Source organism: Homarus americanus, unplaced genomic scaffold, assembly GCF_018991925.1.
Source record: "Homarus americanus isolate GMGI-L3 unplaced genomic scaffold, GMGI_Hamer_2.0 scaffold43718, whole genome shotgun sequence".
Classification (NCBI taxonomy): domain Eukaryota; kingdom Metazoa; phylum Arthropoda; class Malacostraca; order Decapoda; family Nephropidae; genus Homarus; species Homarus americanus.
Genome location: NW_024748480.1, coordinates 71903 through 99800, shown reverse-complemented (window position 1 = coordinate 99800; position 27898 = coordinate 71903). Strand labels below are relative to the sequence as shown.

General features: G+C 43.1%; 1 protein-coding gene across 2 annotated transcripts in view; it reads left to right on the top strand.

Annotated features, from left to right (window-relative positions):
- LOC121880268 overlaps positions 1–27898 on the top strand; it is a 68569-nt gene that overhangs the window by 20223 nt on the left and 20448 nt on the right. For both annotated transcript variants that reach the window (XM_042387423.1, XM_042387425.1), the window contains exon 3: positions 4161–4378. In XM_042387423.1, the coding sequence (XP_042243357.1) occupies positions 4161–4378 (218 nt within the window). The remainder of the gene's footprint in view (positions 1–4160; positions 4379–27898) is intronic.

The window sequence follows — 27898 nt, the reverse complement described above, 5'->3', positions numbered from 1 at the left end:
GAGAACAAATGCCTGTATTCTTGCTAACACCAACTGTAGGAGCATCGAGGCTACCATTATCCATAAACAACTACGTTGGACTTGCCTTGTTACCTGCATGGACGACAGTAGACTGCCAAAGCAACTACTTTACAGTCACCTAACGAATATTAAACGTAACAACGGCGGGCAATTGAAAAGGTATAAGGATGGTCTTAAGACAAACCTGAAAAAGTGCCAAATCGACCTCCTCACCTGGGAGTCGATTACTCCACATCGCAACGTTTAGAGGAGCACTACACGAGAAGGTTTCAATACTTTCGAGTTAGCCCGACTGCAAACCAAGGCAGACAGGCGCCAACGCCGGGAAGACGTTGCCACCCCCCCTCCCCTCTCGCAGTAGATGGAGCCCTCCACACGTGCAACGAATGTGAATGACGCTGCGGATTCCGTATCGTCCTCTTTAGTCACCTCAAAACTCACTAACCTAGGTGACATCCCTAATAACTCAAATCATTGTATCATAGCTGGATGATCGTCACACTCGATTCCGAATGTCAGCAAAGTAGTAGTAGTAGCGTGTGTGTGTGTGTATTTGTTCAATAGTAAGTAAATTGTATTAACACTTACGAGTAAATTTCACTTCAAGCCTATTCTAAGGTCATCGTCTACAGCTTCCACTATCTTACATATTATTTTGGAAATTAGCTCAAGTGAAGATAAAGCAATTAACAGGAGTGTTATTATCAAGCTAATGAGTATTTATGGCAATGCCTTTGTCTGTAAACTCTATACTAGTACATAATTATAACAAAGGTGCTCTTACGTTACATAATTATTTTCACTACTACCATAATGCACTCCAATCATCATTTATAGTATAGTTTTATTCTGGGTATTGCTGTGTTCAATGTGCATTTAGCTATTGAGGATAGACTGAAATCAAAATTAATTTCTTCTGAACTTGTATTATCCACAGCGTAGTCTATTGAGTCATAGTTGGACAGGAATCACTGAGCAGGTAACCCGCAGATGCGAGATTATCACCACTATCCGGGAACTGATCCATCGATTCTTATAAACACGACTCTCGTGGTAGTCGGTATACTGTATATTGTTTTAGGAGTACACAATTTATACTTAATTTAAGCTTTAATATTCTTGCCTCTGTAAATAATGCTAGTATCGTAACATTTTATTAGAGGCAATGCTGAAACTGCTGACCTGTATTTTACTTCTGAAATTAAATAAAAAAAATTAAATGAATAATTTCTTAATACTCCTAAAAGTGCCACAACATTTTCACATATCGTTTATACTTGCTATATAAAAGTTTCCACAAGTGTGTAATTTCGTGTAGTGATGGCTGTGTGTGTGTGTAATAATAATAATAATAATAATAATAATAATAATAATAATAATAATAAACGGTTTATTGAAAAAGTTTGCAGCCCGAAGGCTGAAAATATACATTGAACATAAATGAACTTATTACATACATTGGTGGTTTAACAAAAGCCTTCATTAGAGAAAGGTGAAGGAACATACAGATTAATGTTTACACACGTAGTTCATGTGAGCTGAGGTGTTGAACAGCAGACACGTAGTGTAGTGTGTGTGTGTGCTCTTATGTGTATGTCGATCGTATATGAGATGCCAATTACTCAATCACGACCCGAACATCGTGAATATGAGTGAGAAGCGCTTAGCTTCTACACTGGTGGTGGAATGACCTCGTCCGTGCTGTTTTGACAGTTCTCTCTCACTTCCCTCACGCAGCCCGGCAAAGCTCGATGACCCACTTCTGGGGTGGTGGTGGTGAGCAACACACACACACACTCCCGCTCTTCCTCCTAAGACAAAGGTTCAGAATGGGTTCTTTCTTGAGATAGGTTAGAGCTAGTTAAGGTTCCACGATTTAATCTCATTTTATTTTAGTGGGGAAAATTAATACAAGAATGCATATATATATATATATATATATATATATATATATATATATATATATATATAGAGAGAGAGAGAGAGAGAGAGAGAGAGAGAGAGCCCTTATAAACAGCTACAGGCGATAACAGACACATTTCATCATTAATATGTTATATTTAAAGTATATGATGCCATTATACAGAGTTAATCTATTTATACATTTTTAACATAACTTTTTTTAAATTGTTTGATTAAAAGGGCACCAATCAGAGCCTATCTCAACCTAAAAGAACTAATCTAATCAACAAGTGGGTTCGTCTAAAAAACCTAACAATAGTATTGATACTAATGTTGCCATATTTATACTACCTGTAACACCCCGACACAGAACCTAACTTTATAATTGTGCTGTACTACTTTTTGCTTTCGTATGCTGTCCATCAGGCGTTATTCCTTCAACACCGTAGGCTAAAACTTTTTATTATAACATCGACTAACAAAGTGTCATCATTATGCCTAAGGGTTGGCGACCACAGTCCTCCACTCTAAACGTGTCGGACTGTTTTTACCAATCCACCCATATTGTGCATCGCTCTGGAGACCCAGTTTTTATTTAATTCGTCTATCCTCGTCTCTGCCTTCCCTAGTTCCTCCTATCTCATTTTCCTTATTCTATAAATTTCAAGTATTTCTCGTGAGGTTTTTGCCAATCTTAGTACTTCTCCATTTGTTTTCTTGTCACAATAACTTATTTCTAGCATTGTCCTGTAGCTTCACATGTCACAGTCCACTAACTTCTTTCCGGTGTCTGCTGAAAATGTCATCACTTATGCCCCATGCAACTACGAACTATATATTGCATTTCAACAGCTTTTTTCTCAAACTGGATTTGATGTCATTTTTTTTTATCGGGACTATTAGATTATTAAATACTATTTTTGCTTTGATTTCCTTTGCACACCTACAGTTCCACCACAGTTAATGTTACTTCCTTAGTACACTATTTTATTTACTTGTTGATTTCTATTTAAAAAAAAAAATAATCTTATCTTTGCCTCATTGATTGTAGTGATAACCTGCATGGTGTTTTTTTTGTTTTTTTGTTTTTTTACAGGGGATGGCCCCCCCGGGCACAGGTCACTGACCCACATCGGGGCCTGGGGGGCGAAACTATAATAATAATAATAATAATAATAATAATAATAATAATAATAATAATAATTCATAGTAATTCAAAATTTTAATAGAAAATACAGAATTAAAAATATCATAAAATAATAATGCTAACAATAATTATAATAACAACAACAATAATAATAATAATACAGTAATAATAATAATAAAGAACCTTAAAGAAATAAACAAAATTAAAAAGTTCAAAAATGAAACGATATATATATATATATATATATATATATATATATATATATATATATATATATATATTTATATTTACATATATATATATATATATATTTATATTACATATATACACACACACACACACACACACACACACACACACACACACACACACACACACACACACACACACACACACACACACACACAACACACACATACACACACACACACACACACACACACACACCACACACACACACACCACACACACACACACATATATATATATTTTATTTATCTTATTATTCATTATTTATTATTTATTATTTATATTTATATTTATATTTATTTATTATTTATTATTTATATATTTATATTATATCTATATATTTATTACATTCTATATATATATATATATATATATATATATATATATATATATATATATATATATATATATATATATATATATATATATATATGGTAAAATTTGTTGTTTCATTTAAGACGTCATAATACAGCCAAGTTATGCCTAAAGTGGGATAAGTTAAGTTAGGTTTGGTTAGTTTAGTATATACGAAACTATTAATTTATATGTATTACGATTATATACATGACCGTCTGAGTAGTGATAAGATTATATATTTAAAAAATACATAGAAGTATTAGTTAATTGACAATTATCTATATATATATATATATATTACACGCGCGCCTACAGTGATTTACTTGCATATATATATATATATATATATATATATATATATATATATATATATATATATATATATATATATATATTCCTCTGACCATCCAGAATAATCTTGCACATTTATAAGTTACAGAGTTTTCTGGGAGCATAACGAGTTTGTGTATATTTCGCACGGCAGCAAGTTGGAAGAACTCTCGCTCCAAGTCCACCCAGAATTTCGTGGCGGGTCTACTGAGTGCTGGGCCGCAGGAGACCCCCTGCAAGAGACAGCGTGTACCCTTTCATACCGTGGTGTTCACTGAGCGGAAGCCCTCGACTGGGGACGCCTTGGTGCTGAGTCTAGGCCTGTCCGCAGACGGAGCCAATACCATCCAAGATATTGCATCTAAGAACCAGGTGAGACTGTGGATTAAATTAGTATCAGTCGCGGAACAGCAGAGCCTTTATCTCTGTCCCTCTGCTTGTTTGTGTCTTTTTTCTGCACGATGCGGTCACTAATGTTAATCATAATAATGTTCAGCAATAGCTGTAACATAAAAACAAACTGTTGAATAATCACCAATTGATGTAAAATAGATCGTTTTGTATGTGCTTTTCGAATTTCCATAAAATATTTTATACATAACGCATAACACTCGCCTGCAACCAGCGAGCCTCGACCATTAGTCACGGTATAGAAGGAGGAGGCTTCTGAATACCTAAAACAAAACATATAAGAATTCATGAAAATATTAAACCTAGTAAATGGAAGTTTCATATCAATCCAACAGGTCTGAGGATTTTAAATTTCTCTTCAGTCTCTCTTCACCAATCCTCTCAGATTTTGGATTATTCGGTGATCCAGTTTTTAATTTCAAATGTATATAGAGAGAAACATGTATTCTCTGGCAATAACCCTTCACTTGCTTCTCCCAATAACTAATAACCAGGTAGGAACATTCGATCTCCTGCCACAAGTGCTGGATTAATTACTTTCATCTGGCATCCTCCCTTATCTCAAGACATAATGAGATGTTCCTCAACAAACAGAGACACGTGTTAGGGAGTGATGGAGATGGCAGGGTGTTGAAGAGTGATGGAGGTAGCAGGGTGTTGAAGAGTGATGGAGGTGGCAGGGTGTTGAGAGTGATGGAGGTGGCAGGGTGTTGAAGAGTGATGGAGGTGGCAGAGTGTTGGAGAGTGATGGAGGTAGCAGGGTGTTGAAGAGTGATGGAGGTGGCAGGGTGTAGGAGAGTGGTGGAGGCGGCAGAGTGTTAGAGAGTGATGGAGGTAGCAGAGTAGCAGGGTGGAGAGTGATGGAGGTAGCAGGGTGAAGAGTGATGGAGGTGGCAGGGGTGTTGGAGAGTGATGGAGGTAACCAGGGTTGGAGAGCAGATGGAGGTAGTAGGTGTTGAAGAGTGATGGAGGTAGCAGGTGCTGCTGAAGAGTGATGGGGGGCTTGGGGTGTTGAAGAGTGATGGAGGTGATAGGGTGGTAGGGAGAGTGTGGGGAGGCTGGAGGCAGAGGTTAGAGAGTGATGGAGGTGACAGGGGTGGAGGTATGGGAGAGTGTGGAGTGAGGGTGTTGGAGAGGCAGAGTGTGGAGAGTGATGGAGGTGATGTAGGTTGGAGAGTGATGGAGGTGGAGGTGAGAGGGTGTGGGTGTTTGGAGAGTGATGGAGGTAGCAGGGTGCTGATGGGTGGAGTGTTGGAGGTGGCAGAGTGTTGAGAGTGTTGGAGGTAGCAGGGTGTTGAAAGTGGATGGAGTGTTGGAGGGTGGCAGAGTGTTGAGAGTGATGAGGTAGTAGAGTGCTGAAGAGTGATGGAGGGGTGGGTGAAGAGTGATGGAGGTGACAGGGTGTTGGAGAGTGATGGAGAGTGAGGGTGTTGAGAGTGATGGAGGTGGCAGGTGTTGGAGAGTGATGGAGGTGGCAGAGTGCTGGAGAGTGATGGATGTAGAGAGTGATGGAGGAGCAGGGTGCTGAAGAGTGATGGAGGTGGCAGAGTGTTAGAGAGTGATGGAGGTTGGCAGAGAGGAGAGTGGGATGGAAAGGGTGTTGGAGAGTGATGGAGGTGGGCAGAGTGTTGGGAGATGGAGGTAGTGGCAGAGTGTTGGGGTGTTGAAGAGTGATAGAGTGTTGGGGAGAGTGTTAGAGAGTGATGGAGGTGGCAGAGTGTTGGAGAGTGATGGAGGTGGCAGAGTGTTGGAAGTGATGGAGGTAGCAGGGTGCTGAAGAGTGATGGAGGTGGAGGGGTGTTGAAGAGTGATGGAGGTGACAGGGTGTGGAGAGTGTAGGAGAGTGGTGGAGGTGGCAGAGTGTTGTGGAGCTATGGCAGAGGTGGTGAGTTAAGAATGATGGAGGGCAGGGTGTTGAGAGTGATGGAGGTGCCAGGGGTGTTGGAGAGTGATGGAGGTGGCAGGGTTGAAGAGTGATGGAGGTGTGGCAGGTGTTGAAGAGTGATGGAGGTGACGGGGTGTTGGAGGTGATGGAGTGGCAGGTGTTGGAGGTGATGGGGTGGCAGGGGGTGTTGGAAGTGAGAGGTGGCAGGGTGTTGGAGAGTGATGGAGGTAGAAAGGAGGTGAGGAGTGGGAGAGTGATGGGGTGGCAGAGTGTTGGAGTGATGGGTAGAGTGCTGAGTGATGGAGGAGGGAAGTGATGGAGGTGTGGTGTTAGAGAGTGATGGAGGTGGCAGAGTGTTGGAGAGTGATGGAGGTGGCAGAGTGTTGGAGAGTGATGGGGTAGCAGGGGTGTTGAAGAGTGATGGAGGTGGCAGAGTGTTGAGAGAGTGATGGAGGTGGCAGAGTGTTGGAGAGTGATGGAGGTGTGGGTGTTGGAGAGTGATGGAGGTAGCAGGGTGTTGAGGAGTGATGGAGGTGATGGGTGACAGGGGTGTAGAGTGGTGGAGGTGGCAGAGTGTTGGAAGCTACTGGAGGTGGCAGAGTGTTAAAAAAGAATGATGGAGGGGGCAGGGTGTTAGAGTGATGGAGGTGCCAGGGGTGTTGGAGAGTGCATGGTTGGAGAGGTGGCAGGGTGTTGAAGAGGGTGTTGGATGGAGGTGGCAGGGTGTTGAAGAGTGATGGAGGTGGCAGGGTGTTGGAGTGATGGAGGTGGCAGGGTGTGATGGAGGTGGCGGGGTATGGAGGTGGCAGGGTGATTGTGCTGGAGATGGAGGTGGCAGAGTGTTGGAGAGTGATGGAGGTGGCAGGGTATTGGAGAGTGATGGAGGTGGCAGGGTGTTGGGAAGTAATGGAAGTGCTTTTGGAAGTCACGTTTAACATATAGATCAAGACGACGAAGAGAAATGACTGAAGAAGGCGTGAGTTTTTGTGTTCTGCCTAGAACTCCTTATCCAAGAGTCCAATTCTAAGTTAGGAACACCTCAACACACACACACACACACACACTCTCTCTCTCTCTCTCTCTCTCTCTCTCTCCTCTATCACTGATGATAAGAAATAACGTCTTAACTACAAGAGATTTAGTTAATATCAAGAGTGTTTTATAATAATATCAATGCCACTTTAAACTTTCCGTCACTGCGCCGTAGTTTAAGTGAGTCATTAGATGCCTTCTCACATGACACGTGTGTTGGGAGAAAAATTTCATGTGTGGATGATTGTGAACATAGACTCAGGTTCTGATATCTGAGTTATGTTATTAGTGTGTATGTGGAAACTCGACAGCAAAGCTTGAACCGCACATCGTTTGTTCTCAGATAATGTTCGGGAAAACGACTCTCATCTTTCTGAATATCTTTCCCTGATGTGTCCCTAGCTTGGTTTTTATACAAACACCAAAAACAATCTTTTCACACCTGACAGCACAATCATCTCAGTCTACTTAACAACTTTCTCCTGCTGAATATTCAGCGTGTGTGTCTGTTGATCCTTGAGGCCTTATTAGCTTCACAGTGCATTCTGGGAGGGTGGTGGGATTAAACATATCTATTCATAGCACTCATTACCAAGGCATCACTCTCGAGCGCTTACGAGAAGACCGACACTACTGTACAGAACAGACAGTACAGGTACAGGTGACTCCATATGACCTTGGCCTTTCAGGAGTGTAATTTTAGTCCTCGCCGGGCAAATCTGAAAATCTTCTCTTAGCCCGGTGACTTTATTTTTTCAACACGATATATTTAGGTGAAGTGTGACCTTTCACTCCTACTTGTTCATTCCTTTGTGCTATATATAGCTACAGCTCCAGCGTCTTACGTCACCAAGCTCTGTTGCCGCCAGCACTAGTGCCTCCAGCAGCGGCGCTATTGAGGTCACCTCGCCGAGTCGTGAAAAGGCTAATTAATATTATACAATAAACCTGATTGATGTTTGTTACTAATAACACTTAGTCAGTTCTACTAGAGTGATGCAGTTTTGTTAATTGAAATAGTTAAATGTAAATGTCTCTGTTTAATGTGTATACTGTAATGCGTGCGTGCGTGCGTGCGTGCATGCATGCATGCATGTGTTTGTGTGTGCGTGTGTGTATACCCCCTCTTGGGTAGGTAGCTGAACCTGGATACATAAAAAGTTTGTGGGTTAAGTTGTCAAAACCCAAATGGTCTTTTCTTCATCTATTTATAAAAATATTGTGTGTACACTTCACTAAGGAGAATACCTGGAATAGCTGGAAGTGGAGCTGGAGACTAGAGCACTGATAGATGTGTGTTACACCCGATAGAAGGTATGGGTTGAAGTGGGAGGTACTGGTCCGCTAAGTCAGTTCAGAAAAGGTCAAGGGTGTTTTGACCTTGCGTAGGGAAGTTCACAGCTTGTGATACTAGCAGCTGGTCTTCGATATCATTTGTATAAATTTAATTAAAATCCCCTGAAAGTACTAATATGTGTGTGTGTGTGTGTGTGTGTGTGTGCACGCTCGTGCGTGCGTGTGTGTAATATTTTTATTTGTTTTCTTACAAATCTTCTCTTTCTGTCTATACTTTTCTTCCACCACTTTCCTCTACCATTTTCTCCTTTCCTTTGGAGATTTTCCTCCACTTGATCCAGTGATCCACTCAGCACAAATTGAGAAAGGCGTCAAGGTAATAGACACGAGCTCTACACTCCATGACGAGATTAAATGATTTTTGGTCACCTGAATATTAAACCCCCAGCTTTATTTCATCTTAAGATAAACGACCGTATCTTAACCTAACCTATCCAATTCATCTCAACATCACAACTTTTCACCAGTCTATACAGTATATAACATTAAACCTTTTGAGTACAGTCTTAACATCTTGAGTGCAATAACGTATCATGTGAGTACAATAAATTAGTATAGTGGGTAAAATTTACCAAATCCACTGAGTACGATGTATCAACCATTTGAATTCGGTGATCAGTTTACTCGAGTACGGTGACATTGTACTAAAGGGTTTAAGTCATGCTACACAAGGTTTAAGAAGACAATGCTATAATATATGCTACAGAACTATATACATTTACATATACTATATATGTTTTGTCTTACATTCTCTTCTATCCCTTTCTTCCACCCCGTTCTCACCCTTTTTGCTCTCCCACGCCTCTGTCCATCCCTTTCATCATCACCCTCTCTCTCTCTCTTTATCTCCTGTGTATGTTACCTCTATCCCTTTGTTAGATCGTTATCGCTTCCATTGCTCTCTCTTTCACCGTTTATCCGCATCACCTCTCTCACCTTCTCCTCTCTCTCTCTCTCTCTTCTTCTTCTTCCCACTTACAATTTCCATCAATGTCACTTTCTGTCTTTTTCTCTACCATTCTTGCATCCCTCCCCCATCTCGCTCTCTCTCTCTCTCTCTCTCTCTCTCTCTCTCTCTCTCATATCTTCCAGTTCCCCCTCATCTCTCTCCACCACTCCTACCTCCCACCCACCCACCAAACTCTCACTCAAACGTATTAGCCTCTAAAGCTGTATACAAACCCAGCTGTCACTCGCCTGGAGGAGAATACCGAACCAGGGAGATCTATGTCTCCTCAGTTTCAGTTGTTGATGATTCGTAGTGTATTCACTAACCTAAATACGCGTTTAAAGACTTTACATATTGAAGTACGGTATTGTAACATCAACATATCACTGCAAGAATACTGCATATATATTATGAGATCGAATGTATATTTCACTAAGTTTTGATACTTGTTGTCTAGTGTATAAACCTACTTTATGCATACTTACGGTACTTTATTCACATACACTCTAAAATAGATCAATACAATAGAGACAACAACTATGAAAATTAGAGAATTATTAGTTATTCATCTTTGTTTTCTTATAATCTATATCGTTGCTTGAACAAATAAGGTCAAGAGGAGTGTGAACTACAATACTAGACCTTACAGTGAACATCAAGAATCATGTATTAAGACAGATGTATACTTTGTCTCTGTTGTTATCTGGTGTATTGCTGCGTTTTAACAATTAAGGTCTTTAAACATGTAGTCTTGGTTAGAACATTATACTGCCGTCGTGTCCTCTTTATTGTACAGTAAGCATCGTTTCATGTCAACTCATTGAGTACACAAAATCATCAAACTCACCGTTATACAACTACTGTACACACGAGACGCCTCCATGTTGTAATGTTACAGTATCATGCACTTCAACAAGTCTCTGGGCGCGTAACAATGTCAGTAATAGTCCATCAACAATTAAAACTATGAACACGACCTACATAAAAAATTTCACACCATAAATTATCCATACTGACATTTCGATTCGTACTAAATAATGTTCTTATTGATTTACGGATGCCAGCGTCGCTAAGAGTTGATTTATAGTTAACCTCACCACTAACTCTGGCTGCTAACATTTGAAATACTTCCCTGACGCTTTCAGGCTGTTCACGGCTTGTACATACTGAACTGATATAATATTGCAACAATAAAGTATCTTATTTCAAGATGTTATCCGTAAGGTTGTGTGCAGCTGAGACTGCCCTGAAGGGAGCAGTCTAAGGACATTACATTACTGTATGTAGTGGTCCGGAGGCTACTAGGCTCCCGCTCCACCATGCCTGGTTACCCCGCACCGTTTTCACACGCTCTTCAATAACTACTTTGTTCAGTATTTTTTTTTTCAGTTAATAATTACGATGGCACAGTCTGTGGTTTTCTTGTTCAGTTTGCTAGTAAATCAGTCAATGTTGACATTTACAGAAGAGGCTGACACAGTTAAAAGAACATAAGAATGAAGGAAACTGCAGCAGTCCCATTTACACCCAACCCCTATCGCTCATATATCCATCCAACCTATGTTTGAAGCTATATAGCGTATTCGAGTTAATGATGATGTTTGTAACTTGTTCCACTCGTCCACTACTCTATTTCCAAACCAATGTTTACCTATCTCGTGCCTAAATCTAAACTTTTCTAATTTAAAACCATTGTTTCGAGTTTGCTCCTGGTTGGATAGTTTGAGTACCTTTGTTATATCACCTTTGTTTAGCCCTGACTTCCATTTATTCACTGTGCCAGTCTCAAAGTTGAAAGCCTTTCCATATGACTCCCTTTGAGTGAGCTGTATCATCCAGGAAGGCACCCGTATGTGTAACAGCATCTTCGGCTTACCGCAGCACCAAGGTAGACTTCACTTTACGGTGTTCCACACCTGCTGTAATGAAGCGGCAGCTGTCTTTGACGTCAGAGATGGGCTCAGATACGCCGCTTTGCTCCTGTGATGATTTGTGGTAGGTTAAGAGACCGACCAAGCAGCTCCAGAGATGACCTTCAAAGGGATTGTATTCCGTGAACCGTGATAACACCAGTGAAGACGACCAGAGCTGGGTGATACAGAACAAGACTCTCATGGCGTGGACGAGATGTGATTGGTGGGATGTTTCTCACTCCAGTGTATCTCAAGCTCTGGGCTGTGACAAACTTGATCTACACCAAATCATAGAGAACACAGAGCTCGTCCGGATAGCAAAATTAATTAAACAATATAGACAAAAGATAAGCAAACACAATTGGACACTGTTTTCGTTCTTAACTTCTTTCAAGTAGAAATACAGACTATGTTGGCCCCGACAATTGCAGCATCTTACACAAAACACAATGACACAAAAGAAGTTAACTTTACTCACAACAAAGAATAAGAAAACTGACTCTTACAGTTTACAGAGTATTAACCAAGGCATGATCCTTCCCCCTCAGTGCTAGCGGGAGATGTTACGGAAGCTCTCAGGAGGTGAATCAATACACATCACATAATAGAGCTGTATTCGATGTGGTGTGTGTGTGTGGGGGTTAATAATACTAATAATAATAATTAATAGTTTATTGAATAAGTTCAGCAGACGAAATGATGAAAATATTCATTGGGGAGAAATGACTTGTTACATACAATGACACGAGGGAGTGGGTCGTTTAGCAAAAGCTTTCATTACAAAAAGGAGAGAACATGAATTGAGCTTAAGCCATGTGGTGCAGTAGCTCGTCCACAGAAGGACCTCACGTGGTGCAGTAACTCGTCCACAGAAGGACCTCACGTGGTGCAGTAACTCGTCCACAGAAGGACCTCACATGGTGCAGTAACTCGTCCACAGAAGGACCTCACGCCGCAGTGTTGTTGAGACACCGTGTGGTGTGGTGTCACAGTACCTCACTTTCTGCCAATTGATGTGGCGTCTCAGTCAGGCGTAAAGTCGAATCACGGTTGTTCCCAGAGCGGATTAATTAACACCAAACCGTGGGTGTGAAGGCTAACTTAGCCAAGACTCTCGGCTGTTACTTTTTGGTGTTTATTTCACTGGGCTAAATTACTGTTCCTCATTATAAAACACTGATTTCACTCCTTTACGAAACGAAATTGTCACTCTTCGTGAGATTTTACTATGAGTGTGTGTTTGCACACAGGGTGGTGAAATGTGTCTAGTGTGGCAGCATTATGTCAGTGTTAAGGTGCAAGCAGTGCTTGTTCCCTCTCGCTTTCAGCTGCCGCCCCTGGCTAGCCCTCATGGCGAACAGGGAAACAAATTGCATAAGTCTTCCCCTGCCAGTACACAGCCTCTTTACCATCAAGACTCAATCTGTGCCTCCTCGTGGCAACACACGGTAAGTGGGTGCCTCGTGGGCCCAGGCTAGACCAGCAGGGGAGTTCGGAGTAGCAGTGCGCCCCAGAGGAACGTCGCATAGGCCCACTGCCTTGTGGATTAACCTTGGTAGGTATAAGGCTACGGGAGTAAACCCAGGTCGAAAAATCTGCGCAACATCAGGTAGATATGCCTACAGAGCTCCAACAAGACTCCAACGGCGGTGTAGGCGGAAGAGGTGACCGCCATGGGAACCCAGCGACTACACCGGTGGATGAAGGCAATGCCTGATGCACAGGCTACTTAGGCGAAACCAAACAAACTGCGCAATTGGCAGTCCATTGCAACTCTCCCTCTCCCCAGTCGCTGCAACACCTGCACCACTGGATCAAGAAAAGGGAGAGCCAAGATGTGGTTTCAAAACATAAATCAACTCACTCGCAGCCATCATCCAGCTCATCATACCACTCATCAACATCAAAACCCTGATACCCCAAAAAAGTCCTATGGCGACGGACTAGTGGCGATGGAGACAGGCAGAGATGACTGCTGGGAGTCTCAAGTCACAACTCTGCACATGGGCGGCACAGATAAAATGGTCGTTTATTCACTGGGATCTAGGCAGCAGTGCAATCCAGTCCTGTCTAAGAAACCAACCTGAATAGGCAACCGCACCCAGTAAGGTCATCCTTATGCGGTGTAAAACACAATCAAAATCACATATCCAAACAAAAACAAACTATACAACCTCCTATGGTTGCTGCATGGGATGTCAGGAACCTTCTAGAAACTGGCACAAATGAGCGTCCTGAAAGAAGAACTGCCCTTGTGGCAAAAGAGCTGGCTAGATATAACATCGACATCGGAGTCATTAGTGAATCCCGGCTCCCTGATAAGGGTCAACTCACAGAACGGGGGTCTGGCTATACCTTCTTCTAGAAGGGTAAGCCTGTTACAGAGAGAAACCTCATTTATGGAGTTGGCTTTGCTATCCGCCAACGCATCCTACACAGGCTAACTGATATAACAATTGGGATCAACGAGCGCCTCATGACGCTCAGAGTCCCACTGACTCATTCACGTCATATCTTTTTCATCAGTGCATACGCCCCAACACTGAATGCAGAGGATGACATCAAGGAGGCCTTTTACGCCGACCTTGACAGAATGCTATCCTCTATCCCCAGAGAAGACAAGGTTGTGCTTCTTGACGACTTCAATGCCAGAGTTGGCAGAGATGCATACATTTGGCAGGGAACCATAGGGAGAAATGGACTAGGCAAGTGTAATCCCAACGGCCTACTCCTCCTCAGCAAGTGTGCTGCACACAACCTCGCTATCACCAATACCCTTATTGTCAGAGAAAAAGATCGCCGAGATGTCCTCATCACCCGTGCCATGCATGGTTCGGACCACTGCGACACTGATCACTGGCTCGTGAGAGCCAAGCTTTCACTTCGTGTTGCCCCAAAACGGCAAATGCAGCAAGCCTCCAGAAGAGGTTTTAACACTCAGCGTCTGGAGGATTCAGTGGTAGCACATGCTTTCAGAGAGCAGTTCGAACATGGGCTGATTAACAACCTTCCAGCAAACAACGCAAATCCCAGTGCAGAATGGGATACTCTGACACTTGTGACTAAGACCTGCAGAGACCCTCGACCTGATCAAAGAATACACCAGGACTGGTTTGATGAAAATGACCCGACAATCAATGCACTCATCAATGATAAACGTGCTGCTTTAACTGACTGGCAGAACAACCCTCAGTCTTGGACCAAAGCTGATTCCTTCCACAAGAAGAAAGGGGCGGCCTAGCGGGAACTTCGCTATCTAAGGAACGACTGGTTTAAAAATAAAGCATGTAAAATACAAAAAATTTGCAGATCAGCACAAGATGAGCGAATTATACAATTCTACTAAAACATTTTATGAGCCAATCCATAATTAAGGACAATGAAGGCATTCTTCAGTGCTGGAAACAGCACTACTATACTGCTCAACCGAAACACCAATGTGGATATCCTGACTACCCAGCAAGTCTCTCAGCATCCAGAGCTGACCCACCTCAGCTATCCTCCATCCCTAGATGAGGTAGCTACTGCCATCAAACAAATGAAAAATAACAAAGCCTCAGGTCCTGATGGAATCCCGGCCGAGGTGTATAAGGCAGGAGGACCTCTGCTTACCAGCCGTCTCCACTGTCTCCTGGAGAATATATGGGAAAAGGAGGAAATCCCCTAAGTTCTTAAAGAAGGCTCCATCGTCAGTATTTATAAGAACAAGGGAGACCGGTAAGACTGTGACAAGATTATCGCCCGAGTCCTCCAAAACAGACTTCTTCCTGAGACGGATAACTTCCTCCCGGAATCGCAATGTGTCTTTAGACCATCATGTAGCACCACTGACATGATCTTTGCTGCCCGTCAGATACAGGAAAAGTGCAGAGAGCAGCGTCGTGACCTGTACATGGTTTCCATCGACCTAACCAAGGCCTTCGACTCGGTCAACAGGGAAGCTCTCTGGTGGACCCTCAGCCGTTTTGGCTGCCCACCAAAATTAATCGCCGCATTTCCATTATCCCTCCAGCTTAACGCTACTACTCTCACTAATGTTACCCATTTTCGGTATCTCGGCTCCCACCTGGCCACCACCGCGGACATTGATGGAGAGATTCAACATCGGATCAGATGTGCATCCCAAGCCTTTGGTAGACTCCGAAACCGTGTCTTCAGCTGTAGGGAGCTGAAATTATCTACAAAGTTACACGTATGTCGAGCTGTGGTCCTCCCCACCATTCTATATGGCAGTGAGACATGGTCACATACAGAAGGCACATCAAGGCACTTGAAAACTTTCACCAACGTAGTCTATGTTCCATCCTCCGTGTTCGCTGGGAAGACAAATGAACAAATGCCAGTATTCTTGCTGACACCAACTGTAGGAGCATCGAGGCTACCATTATCCACGAACAACTACGCTGGACTGGCCATGTTACCCGCATGGACGACAGTAAACTGCCAAAGCAGCTACTTTACAGTCGCTTAACGAATAGTAAACGTAATGCTGGCGGGCAACTGATAGTCTTAAGGCCAACCTGAAAAAGTGCCAAAGAGACACCTTCACATGGTAGACGATAACTCCACACCGTAACGCTTGGAGGAGCACCATACAAGAAGGTGTCAATACTTTTGAGTTAGCCCGACTGCATAACGGGGCAGACAAGCGCCAACGCCGGAAAGACGCTATTGCCTCCCTCCCGCATTAGATGCAGCCCCCCCACCCTCATTAGATGCAGCCCCCCACCCCGCATTAGATGCAGCCCCCACCCGCACAGCCCCCCACCCGCATTAGATGCAGCCCCCACCCCGCATTAGATGCAGCCCCCACCCCATTAGATGCAGCCCCCCACCCCGCATTAGATGCAGCCCCCACCCCGCATTAGATGCAGCATTAGATGCAACCCCCATCCCGCATTAGATGCAGCCCCTTAGATGCAGCCCCGCATTAGATGCAGCCCCCACCCCGCATTAGATGCAGCCCCCACCCTGCATTAGATGCAGCCCCCCGCATTAGATGCAGCCCCCTCACTAAATGCAGCCTCGCACTAGATGCAGCCCCCCGCACTAGATGCAGCCTCCCCGCACTTGATGCAGCCCCCCGCACTTGATGCAGCCCCCGCACTAGATGCAGCCCCCGCACTAGATGCAGCCCCCGCATAGATGCAGACCCCCCGCACTAGATGCAGCCCCCGCACTAGATGCAGCCTCCCCAAGACTAGATGCAGCCCCCGCACTGATGCGGCCCCAAGTAGATGCAGCCCCTCCGCACTAGCAGCCCCCAGCACTAGATGCAGCCCCCACTTGATGCAGCCCGCACTTGATGCAGCCCCCCGCACTATGCAGCCCCCGCACTAGCAGCCCTCCCTCCGCACAGATACAGCCCTCCCTCCGCACTAGATACAGCCCCCAGCACTAGATGCAGCCCCCCAGCCCTAGATGCAGCCCCTCCGCACTAGATGCAGCCCCTCCACTAGATGCAGCCCCTACTAGATGCAGCCCCGCCCACTAGATGCAGCCCCCACTAGATGCAGCCTCCCCACTAGATGAAGCCCCCACTAGATGCAGCCCCCCACTAGATGCAGCCCCCACATGTGCAACTTCTGTGATTGACCCTGCCGCTCCCGTATCGGCCTGTTTAGTCACCTCAAAACTCACCAATGAAGGTGACATCTTTAATAACTTGTATCATTGTAACATAGTTGGATGATCGTCATACTCGATTCCGAGTGACAGCAAAGTAGTAGTAGTAGTAGTACTGTGTGTGTGGGTTTTAGATTTTGAGACCTGTTGGGACTGGGGCTCAATTGGCCAATTGACCTTGTGAGAAGGACGCATGTCGAGGAAATTGAAACACGACGATAAGACGGATGGGAGGAAATTAGAAAGGGAGAGAAAGTGAAAGAGAGAAAGAAATTACAGGATTGGATGAAAGGCAAAAGGGGAAAATAAATGAAGGGAAAGATGAAAGAGAGAACTTGAGAGAGTGAGAGAAACCAATAGAGATATGAATTAGAGAAATGCTAGAAGGGGAAGAAGACTAAGCGACAGAGAAACAGAAGAAAGGACAGAAAAACAGAAATGGGTGTAAAACTAATTTATTCCCACAGTGTTATAGAGTCCAGGTAGGAGAGGAACCCCTTGTCACTGCCTAGAGTCCTCGGCAACACTTAGCCACATCCTCTCCATCACCTGGTAGTGGGGTCGCCCATACAGGTGTGGCCAGGAAGACTAAATCAAGGACCCTCGACTAACCTGATCGAGGAGAATCGATTAGGTGTGCTTGTGATCCCTGACAACCACTTTGTAAGTCTTTAGCAAAGATTTTTATATATGTTTTGTCTTTCTTTGTATTTTTTATTTTTTATTACTATTTTTTTTTCATTTTGAAGGGGGGAGAGCGGGACAGTGTGACCAGATTATGTAGTGAACTGTATGTTATGAAATATTAGAGATTTTAGTACAGGTAGAAATATTTTGAAAAAATAATCAATTGATGTTCTTTTTAACAGCCAAGACCCGAGTGTATAATGTACATGTCCTTCTACATTAAAATGTAGGAAAATTCAAGAAGTTAAAATAGTCCAAAGTTCATTATTTGTATGTAGCAATTCTGGAGGAGAGAGAGAGAGAGAGAGAGAGAGAGAGTCGTAGATAGGCAGATTTATATCCCCAAGATAATTATTATCATCTCGATAATATTATATCAACCAACAATTAAAAACTTCTCTATAACTTTAAAGTCAATTTGTGTGGCAGGAAATACAACATATTGACGTGTGCTTAACCCTGGTGCTAATAACTATTAATTAAACCCTAAACTAGGTCTGGCATCGTCCCAAGTTGGTCAAGGTTGTGTGATTTTTTATTCAAGATCCCTAAATAATCATCAAACACTAAAAACTATATCAGTTAGGGACCTAATATTTTTCGTAAATATAGCCTAATGTTACAGAAAGACGTGACATGATCCACACAAAATATTACCTTAAATGAAGTGCTGAACAGTGACATTGTTGTGCTAAACGTCTCAGAAAAGAATCGGACTTGCATCCATTCTTTTCCGCACTTCATCCATTTTCTCTGGTGTAGCAACACTTGGCTGGCGAGTGTGTTTTTTAACCTTCACACAACTTGTTTCTCTGAATTGTTTCACCAGTTTTAGTCAGGCAAATTGGGGAAATATATCAAGGAATTGTGGGTTTAATGAAATAAGCATGAAATTTGGCACATGCTTAGAGAAGTGCAGGGTAAACATTTTGAGCTACAGGGCCATCTCAGATCTGTCCTATGAGTGCTGTGACAGCCGTTTTCAATAGCGATTATTATTATATACAGTTCCCTACATATATGCATAGAGTCGTTAATAGTTTGGATTCAGAATATAGGTAACCAGTATTATTACTTCTTATTTATTTTGAAAGATAATAAACATCTTGTATGAGATGATGCCGGAAGACTCGAGTATCGGCCTCCTCCTGAGTACAGGGCCCAAGACTGGTGATGTCCCTTGGCTTGGTACAGAGTACATTTATGGGGTCTGTGGCAATGACCTGACGATCAGTCTCCAGGGCTGCTACTTGTTTGCTCAAGAAAGAGAACAGCTCTATTTTATTGTCGTTATTTCTTAGAAACTCCTGCCAGTTTCTTGGTAGAGCACTGGATGATTCCAATCACCTGCGACTTCCTTTGCCCCTAATACTGCGTGTGTATGTCTTCAGGATGCCTGGAATATACTCGTCCCATACCAAATCTACCCTGTTTGCATGCTGCAGCTGTGAATTGATGTATGGCAAGAATATTTTGGTTGAATACTCAATGAAAGTGCATGAAGTCCCAGGCTTCATCATATTGACAATTGCTGCTCCATCCAAAATTAGAGCATCTGCAGTAGGCGATTCAATCTTATCCACTGATGGCTCGGGTAATAATAATAATAATAATAAACGGTTTATTAATATATTTGCAGCCGGTGGCTGAAAATATACAAACTTACATTTGATTTAGACATAATGATATGCGTTGAATACATTTACAGGGCTGTACAGTACATGAATCAGGAGTTATTTATTATTTTAACAATAGATGGGATGGTGCTATTCTTATATCTATTGGTTCTGGCTCTTGTGGGTTGAATTTTGTTGTAGTAGCGGACTGTGCGAGGTGGGTGGTGGACTGCTGGTGGCAGGAGGTGGCGATGACGAGGGTGGTGCAGTAGTCCATTGCCAAACTTTGCTAGTGCTTGGTGGTGGAGGTCACTGAGGGATGGCATTTCCAGGGTGGAGAGAGCATTGATGTAGCCGGAGTAGTCTGCGCCTAGCATGATTCTGCAGGCCCTTTTCTGTACCTTCTCTAGCCGACGTTGTTGGGTGGAGTTGAGAGAAGACGACCAGGCTGGTGACGCATACGTTAGTTTGGGGAGAATAAAGGCGTTGTAGATAGTCCTCAGCTCTGGCGTGGGTGTCCCAAGTGACTTAAGTCGTCGTAGCATGTAGAGTCGGTACGAGCCTGCCTTGATTGTGTTACTTACATGGGCCTTCCAGTCCAGTTTGTGGTCTATGGTAACACCCAAGAGTTTGGCAGACTGCACTAACTGGGGAGGATGGGCACCCACTGTGACTGCTGGAGCTTGCACTGGAGTGGTGGCAGTATTGATGTGCATGACTTCGGTGTTGGTGTGGTTGATGGTGACCTTGTTCTCCGTAGTCCATGCCTGTAGCCTGTCCAGGGTGCCTTGTAGCGATGAGTAGTCTGGTGCGGTGTTGTCCACTGTAACCCCCACAGTGCAGTCATCCACGTACTTCCACCTGTGAGGAGTGTCCGATAGAGCGTCGTTGATCAGGATGAGGAAGCACAGTGGTCCCATCTTGGTCCCCTGGGGAACACCGCAGGTGAGGTGTTGGAATGTGGAGACAGAACCCTGATACCTCACTGCCTGACGACGTCCACTCAATAAATCAGTGAGCCATGAGACCAGGTTGGTGGGCAGCCCTAGTGCAATGGCCTTGTTGATAACAGTGCAGTGATCAACAAGGTCAAAAGCCTTCCTGAAGTCAACAAGAGCAACGGCCAGTGATGTCTTACGTTTCTGCAGGTTTTCGTGCAGGAAATCCAAAAAACTAACTAAGCAGTGTGATGTAGAGGAGGTCCTCATATTGCCAAATTGCTGTGGATCAATTGACTGATAGATTCTAGCAAATGCCCACTCAAAAACAAAGCCTTCACAGAGTAGACTGGGTATGGGGGTAATGGCAACTGGCCTGAGGTCGTTAGGGGACTGTGGGGTGGTGACCTTGGGGATCGGGGTGACAAATTCGGTTTTCCATTCATTAGGGCATTTCCTTTGTCTGAGGGATGCATTAATAATAGAACAAAGGGAGGGTGGCAAGTTCGACTGCAAATTCCTTGTATAATTTGATTGGGAGGTCAATTGGGGTCGTGGAGCGTTTGGGTTTAAATTTCAAGAGTTTGTTGGCGATTTCAAATGGTGGAACACAGGGAGGGGGGGAGGGGGAAGGTAAGTAAGCCGGAAGGAGAGTGAAGTCAAGACTGGGTCGGGTATGTCATATGGTAGCAAAGTGGTTATTAATTATCTCAGCTGCCCCCTCACTAGATAAATGGGAGATGAAAGGAAGTGTGGGAGACTGACGGTTAAGACCACAGAGATCTTTTACCTTGGAGTACCACTGACCGATGCCGACTTCCTTGAGGCCTTGCACTTTCCTGGGATAATAAGACTTCTTGGTCGACTTGATTTCCCTGATGACCTGGTTACGTACACTTTTGTACAGGCGGTTGTTGATGTAGTATGCCTTGTTGTGCTGCTCAATAAGTCTTTTATACGGGGTGTAATCCACGGGACATCATCGGGGTGGATCCTCAGTGTCTTGGCTGGAAAGAGGTGGTGGAAGGCTTTGTGATAGTGTCCAGGTAATTATCCCACTTGTTCTGCACATCATCTAACGTGATCACTTTAGTCCAGGGATACCGGGTTATCCATTGTCCGAAACGCCGCATGGCAGAGTCAGGGGCAGGTCAGTAAGTCCGGGTGGCAACTGTCGGTCGTGAGATGGTAGGTGTAGGTGACCACAGTAGAGACAGGTGGGGGCTGCGCCCCATGGGAGGCAGCGGCTGGGGGGTAAGGTAGTGGTTGCCGAGATCAGTCATGATGAGGTCAAGGGTGGCATTCCCATGTGTGGGAAAGTCAACTATTTGTGCAAGGTGGAGGTGTTGGGTGATGTCACCGATGTCTAACTCATTGAAGTCACCGCATATCACTAGTTTAGCACATGGAAATCTGGATCTCAGGGAGTCAGCAGTGTGTATTATATGAGAAATCAGTACATTGGCGGTTGGAGCGCGGGGGGGGGGTGATAGCAAACACAAACAATGAGGGAGGCAAGCTGGCGGGGGTGGGAGTGACCTGAATCCACAAGGCTTCTACATCTTCAGGTACATTAACACCTAGGGGTGATGGTTTGAGGTCACTGGGACAGTACAGCACTACACCCCCACCTCTTCTGTCCTTTCTATGGCGGTGAAATAACTCATAGTTTTCTATGGCACAGATCTCAGGAACAATTTGCCACGCCTCTGTAATCGCCACAATACCTGCACCAACTGACTTCACTGTGACACTGACCTCCTCCACCTTGTTGCATAAAGATGTAACATTGGACAGCAGTAGGGATGGTAGGCTGTACCATAGTCGCGGCACTTCATAACGAGTACACTGTCTTTCAGGCACTGGCTTAACTTTCTTGTGCTTGCTCGGTGTGACGATAGGGATTCGTCTGGGAATGCGGCGACCCCGTCTGCAGCCGCGGTTGTGAAAGATTCTCAGCGCCTTTAGTAGAGTGATGGTGTGGGGTGGAGGATAGCCAGCACCAAACTTCAGCCGAAACAGGTCGGTGCGACGATGTCATGGCACTGGAACAGACATATTCACAAGTCTGGCACTTACAGTGACTGACACCTTGAAAATACGCACTGTCTACCTGTAAAAGTACTGAACTGCCTTAAATAGCTACAGGTCGACGTGATGACCTTGGCTGCTACGGAGCGCCAGGAGACACGTCCTCACTCAGTGAGGTCACTAAGGTGTGTGGGTTCAGCAGCAGGTGTGGAATCCCTTATTGGTGGAGGAATCAACTCGTCCAGGCAGTATACAAGTTCCGACTTGGTTCCAAGCCACAATTTGCCCATACTTGAGTGTGATGGTGGACATGCTTGATTTTCGTGTGCAAAGAATTCACCAAGGTCTCCATCACGAATTTGGCACGAAATGTACAAACTGGAGAACAGTGAATAGTCACTCTTCACGGATGACAGCTGATGTTTAGCTCTTGACTTCTCCCTCCCGCACTGGTGGACGACATAAAAGAGGGAGGTTGTTCCGTTTGATGGATCGAACCTGGTCCACAAGATGCTCACTGACAAATGTTTCATACTGTTCTCTACCCAGTCTCTCAATCTTGCGGACCGTATCAACTACAGTTGGGTCAGTTAAGTCTCTAGTGTCTAGGATGAATGGATTCCTCATTTCCTCAATCACATTGCTAAGTGCCTTCACATGAGTGAAGAATGTCATCTGTATACTTTTTGTCTGCTCATGGTCCGATGATCTGCCTTCTTTTCTCACTTCTCCACTGAATTCTGGAACTCTTCAATCACGCGAGCCATCTCAGGACCGGACACCATCCAGCGTTGCAAAGCTGCAGGGTTCTCTGTCAAGCCAATAACACCGCCATCACCTTTGACATGAGCATTATGCTGTTTGAGCTTGATCAATGGCTATATTGGAGATTGTACGTCCTTTCTCCCTAACTGTTGCTATTGAAAAAATTATCATACACAGCATGGTGCCTCTCGGCTAGAGAGACCATAATCACGTATGTGTATTGGTATCCCATCTGGCATATTTGGGATGATCAAGTGAGAAAACGCAAGGGATAATCTGTGGTAGAGCCTGACGTCAGCCTCTTACATACGTATATCATTACTTGAAGCTCTAGCTGAAGGTTGGTGAGCCAAAATTGTGGATCACTTTGGCCCTGAAGTTGCACCAATCTTCCACTGACAGTGGATCCTCCTCTTCTTCCAGACTACTGCAGTACTGGATGTGTGCTTTATGGAGGAGTGTGCAGGCTTGAAGCTGTAATTTGATGAGCATGACGAGTGCTTGTCACATGAGTTGCTTTCAAGTATGAGTCAGCTAGGACTGATGAGGTTATATTGGCCTGTCGAAGGTACCAGTGAATGAGGTCTCCATCTTCAACATGTCTCTTCTAACAATGCTAGCAGCCCGTGCAAGATGAATGGCGTCATTGTCGGCATCATGGTCACGCCTTCCCCAGTGCTGGTCCAACATCCTCATTAAAAACAAAAAAGACATCACGCCCTTCTTTGTGAGCTTGTAGGTCTGGAAAATATGTTAGGATCCCATTTTTTAAATCGGTTGAATGCTAGTTTGAATACTCTTACAGCTTCAGTGTTTGTATGAGCATCTTCATTGTAAGAGACAAGCTCAGCTAATGCTACACCTTGTTTAATGAGGGAATTGTCTTCCATTTCATCAGATACCTGTACCTTTGCCTGTCTGGCTTTGTTATATAGACATCAGACACTGGACATGGTACTTGTCCTCCTGAGCTATGTAGATCTCCTGTACTCAACTTGGCCAGGAGATGTTGACCCTGTAATTGCAAAGCAGATTTTTTGTCTCGGGCATCAAGCTTAAATGTCGAAGTGTGGTGCCATGAATTTGTATCTTTGGCAGGTTGACTACAAAAGAAGCACATTTCTATCTCACAAGCACTGTTCATCAGATTCTGACGGGTAGTATTTCTTTATCTTGGGAGAATCAGAACTTCCTTGAAAAAGTGCCTTTTCTCTTTTCTGCTCGATGAAGTTTGGTTTTATTATACTCTAGTCTACAACTATCACGCCATTTGGCATTGTGGTTACAAGTGTGTCCTCAATGCCCTGGCCATCATCCAGTCGGGAAAAAAATCGATTGCAAACAGTTTATCTTCTTGAAGCCCAAGAGATTTTCTGCAAGTGTCTTGTACCCTGCTCCTCCTGTGTTACGTTTAGATTGTGTTGGAGAAATAAGTGCTTCACTGAACTACTTTTGACATAGCACACATTTGTCCCAGTCAGTTTCTGTAGCAGCAGATGTGCTAGGCTGATGGAGATCTGCCATTTTATATATTTGGGACATTGCCTTCCAGTTTAAGTGAGTATCTGGAAATAGAAAAAAAATTAATTGTCACACCATCTTTTGCCATCTAACCTAACCTAATTGCAGAGAAGCCTCGGAAACCTCTAGCAGCCTTTCCTGAAAGGAACATGTGAGGAAATAAGCAAGATGTGGAAGAACTTAGCATAGAAGTAGACACTCTCGTATAGGCTGGCGGCCATTTAGTTAAATGGCTTCCATGGTCCTCAGGGAAATAATATGCAATGGCCTTGTAGCTGAAAATACTTATAAAGACATTATCTAATAGTGTGCCAATTCCCATACTTCAATCATTAATACCACAATTTTACCACTAGTCTGCTTGACTATTTCCCTATCATTGATTTCGAAGGTTCCACAAGACCACAAAGGCGACTTTTAAATGCAATATGACATTCCCTAAAGGATGCACTCTTGATGTAATGTTCGATGAAACACGCGTTCTTCCACTGTGAGTGATATGGCGCGACTCGGTGAAAACTGTTAAATGCCGCTGACGGATTACATGATATATCACGTAATTCCTGATAACTCTCGGGATCACGTCAAATCTTCCTGTAACATTAGCGTATGGGAATTATTTGGCGTTCTCGAATAAAAAAAAGTTACCCTATATAATAGACGGGACGTTACGTACCTGTGTGTGTAAACTCTCCTGACCCACATACCTTTATTTACACCAGTTGTCTGCAAGATGAATGTAGGTCACCAGTTGGTAGGTCACACCCACACACGAACACACACACACACACACACACAGACACACACAGTCTTGAACGGTAACTAGGATGTGGGCTGAACTAATTTTCTCAGGCCACTTTGCGGTGGAAATGTATTTATAAAGTTTTGAAGTTCTTTCATGTAGATCCACAATGAAAACGTGGATAAGATAAATCTTGATAAAATCACACGGGAAAAGGGAAACAACGGAGCACCTTGGCTTTCGTCTTTATTCAAGACATCTTCAGAGGCAACTGGATTACATGGACAGAGAGAGGCTTAAATATACAGGGTGACCTTAAAAACATGAGGTTAGGTCATAATGATGTCATCCACTGATCCCCACACCAGCACACACGTGGAGGAGCTTAAGAGAAGGGGGGTGACGTGACTAGTCAGGTGCTCCGTTGTTTCCCTTTTCCCGTGTGATTTTATCAATATATATATATATATATATATATATATATATATATATATATATATATATATATATATATATATATATATATATATATATATATATATATATAAAATATATATATATGAAACATCGTTCAATAGCTATAAGGTAATCTAACACTCACAATAAGGTCGTTCAATAGCTATAAGGTAATCTAACACTCACAATAAGGTTTCAGATATTACAAAGAGTGTCCAGGGAATATTGTCCTCAACTGTACCTACACAGATTTTATTCTATTCACCAGACTTCTTTCTTTTATCATGTTGATATTTTCTTCTGCGTTGTTCGTCTTTTATTTTTGTTCACAGTTAATGACGTAAGAAATATTGCATAGTTTACAGGAGCCATTGTTAACTATATTCAAATAAAGATCTTAACACAATAATAAATTAAATGAGATCCAGTTCTAATAAGTCCAATTTTAACCGAATTTATCCTAACTTAATCTGAACTAAATTGGGCCTTAGGATTAATGGCCATGAGATTAAAACCCACTGGAGGCAAACACGATTGGATTCTAATTAACTAATCACCTTTGAATATAATGAGTTAAGTTTCCTGGAGTTAATTTAGAATATCATCCACCACACTCGGAAAACGTGATATAATATTTCCTGTAATTCTGGCGACTCACCTTAGTATACATAGAGAAATAATATGCAACGCTGTAAATCAGTATTGAGATGGAAGGGTTTTATTTGTGTACTGAGTGTGGGTCACTCACACACTCCGTTTTTTTTTTCAGTTTCCCCTTTCCTCCGTTTCTCCGGTTTTTTTTTACTTTTCTCTTTTCCTTTCCCTTTTCCCTTTGATCTCACTTCTCCCTTTCCTCACTCTTTTGCTCTTTCTTCACTTTTTCCCTCTTTTCCCTTTCCCTAAATTTGCTTCCTTTGTTCCCTTCCAGAGAAAAGTAGAAAAGAATAAAGATAATGCGTAAATACACCATGGATGATGAAATTCAGTTTAAGGTTAACAAAATAAAAAATTGGCTAGAACATTTCCTGTCAGGATTTAAATTCATTATCGTAATTACCTTTATAGATGAAGTGTGATTGCACCTTTGTAATAAGTGTACTTTAGCCAACCTTAATTTAATATACTCTAATTGAATCGGACAATCTAATTACATGCTCGCTTAGTGATAAAAAATATGAGATGTACAGAGTTTGATCTCTATATTTGAAAATGTAAATCCAATTCAACTAGGAGTGTTTCTGCTATCAACGTCTCTACAAAATATGTTCGGTCAACTGTGTACATTTCTTCCTTGAAAGTTTTAAAAACTGCTAATATCGTTTTAAGGGATTTTAGAATTATTGAAATAATTCTTTCTACATAAATGAGGTAAAATGAATGTGTGTTTAATATATTTGTCATAGTCAGGAAATTATCAATATTTCTTCCACAGGTCTTGAATAATAACTTAGTGTTTTCTCTCTATGCAACAATGTCAGTAAAAAAATAACCTTATGACTAAAAACAGCCTAAGAAAACAATTTATAATCAATTTTAAGAATGACTTCACCAGATAAGCTACACGTTTAGTTCTCAACCGGAAGAGGATAAAATGTTTGTCTGTTTACATGACAGCCTGACGAAACAAATGAGCATCATCTCAAGGGGCCGTATGTATGAACACTCTTCAGCTTTTTTTCCACTATCCTCCCAGACCAACCAAGGAGAATATAATAATCTGTGTGTATGTCTGTGTGTGGGTCTCACACGCAGCCATCATCCAGCTCATCATATCGCTCATCATCATCAAAACCGCTATACCCCTAAAAGTCCTATGGCGAAGGGACAAGTGGCGACGGGGACAGGCACAGATGACTGCCGGGAGTCTCTAGTCACAACTCGGCACATGGGCGGCACAGATAAGATGGTCGTTTATGAACTGGGATCTAGGCAGCAGTGCAATCCGGTCCTGTCTGTGCGACTGAG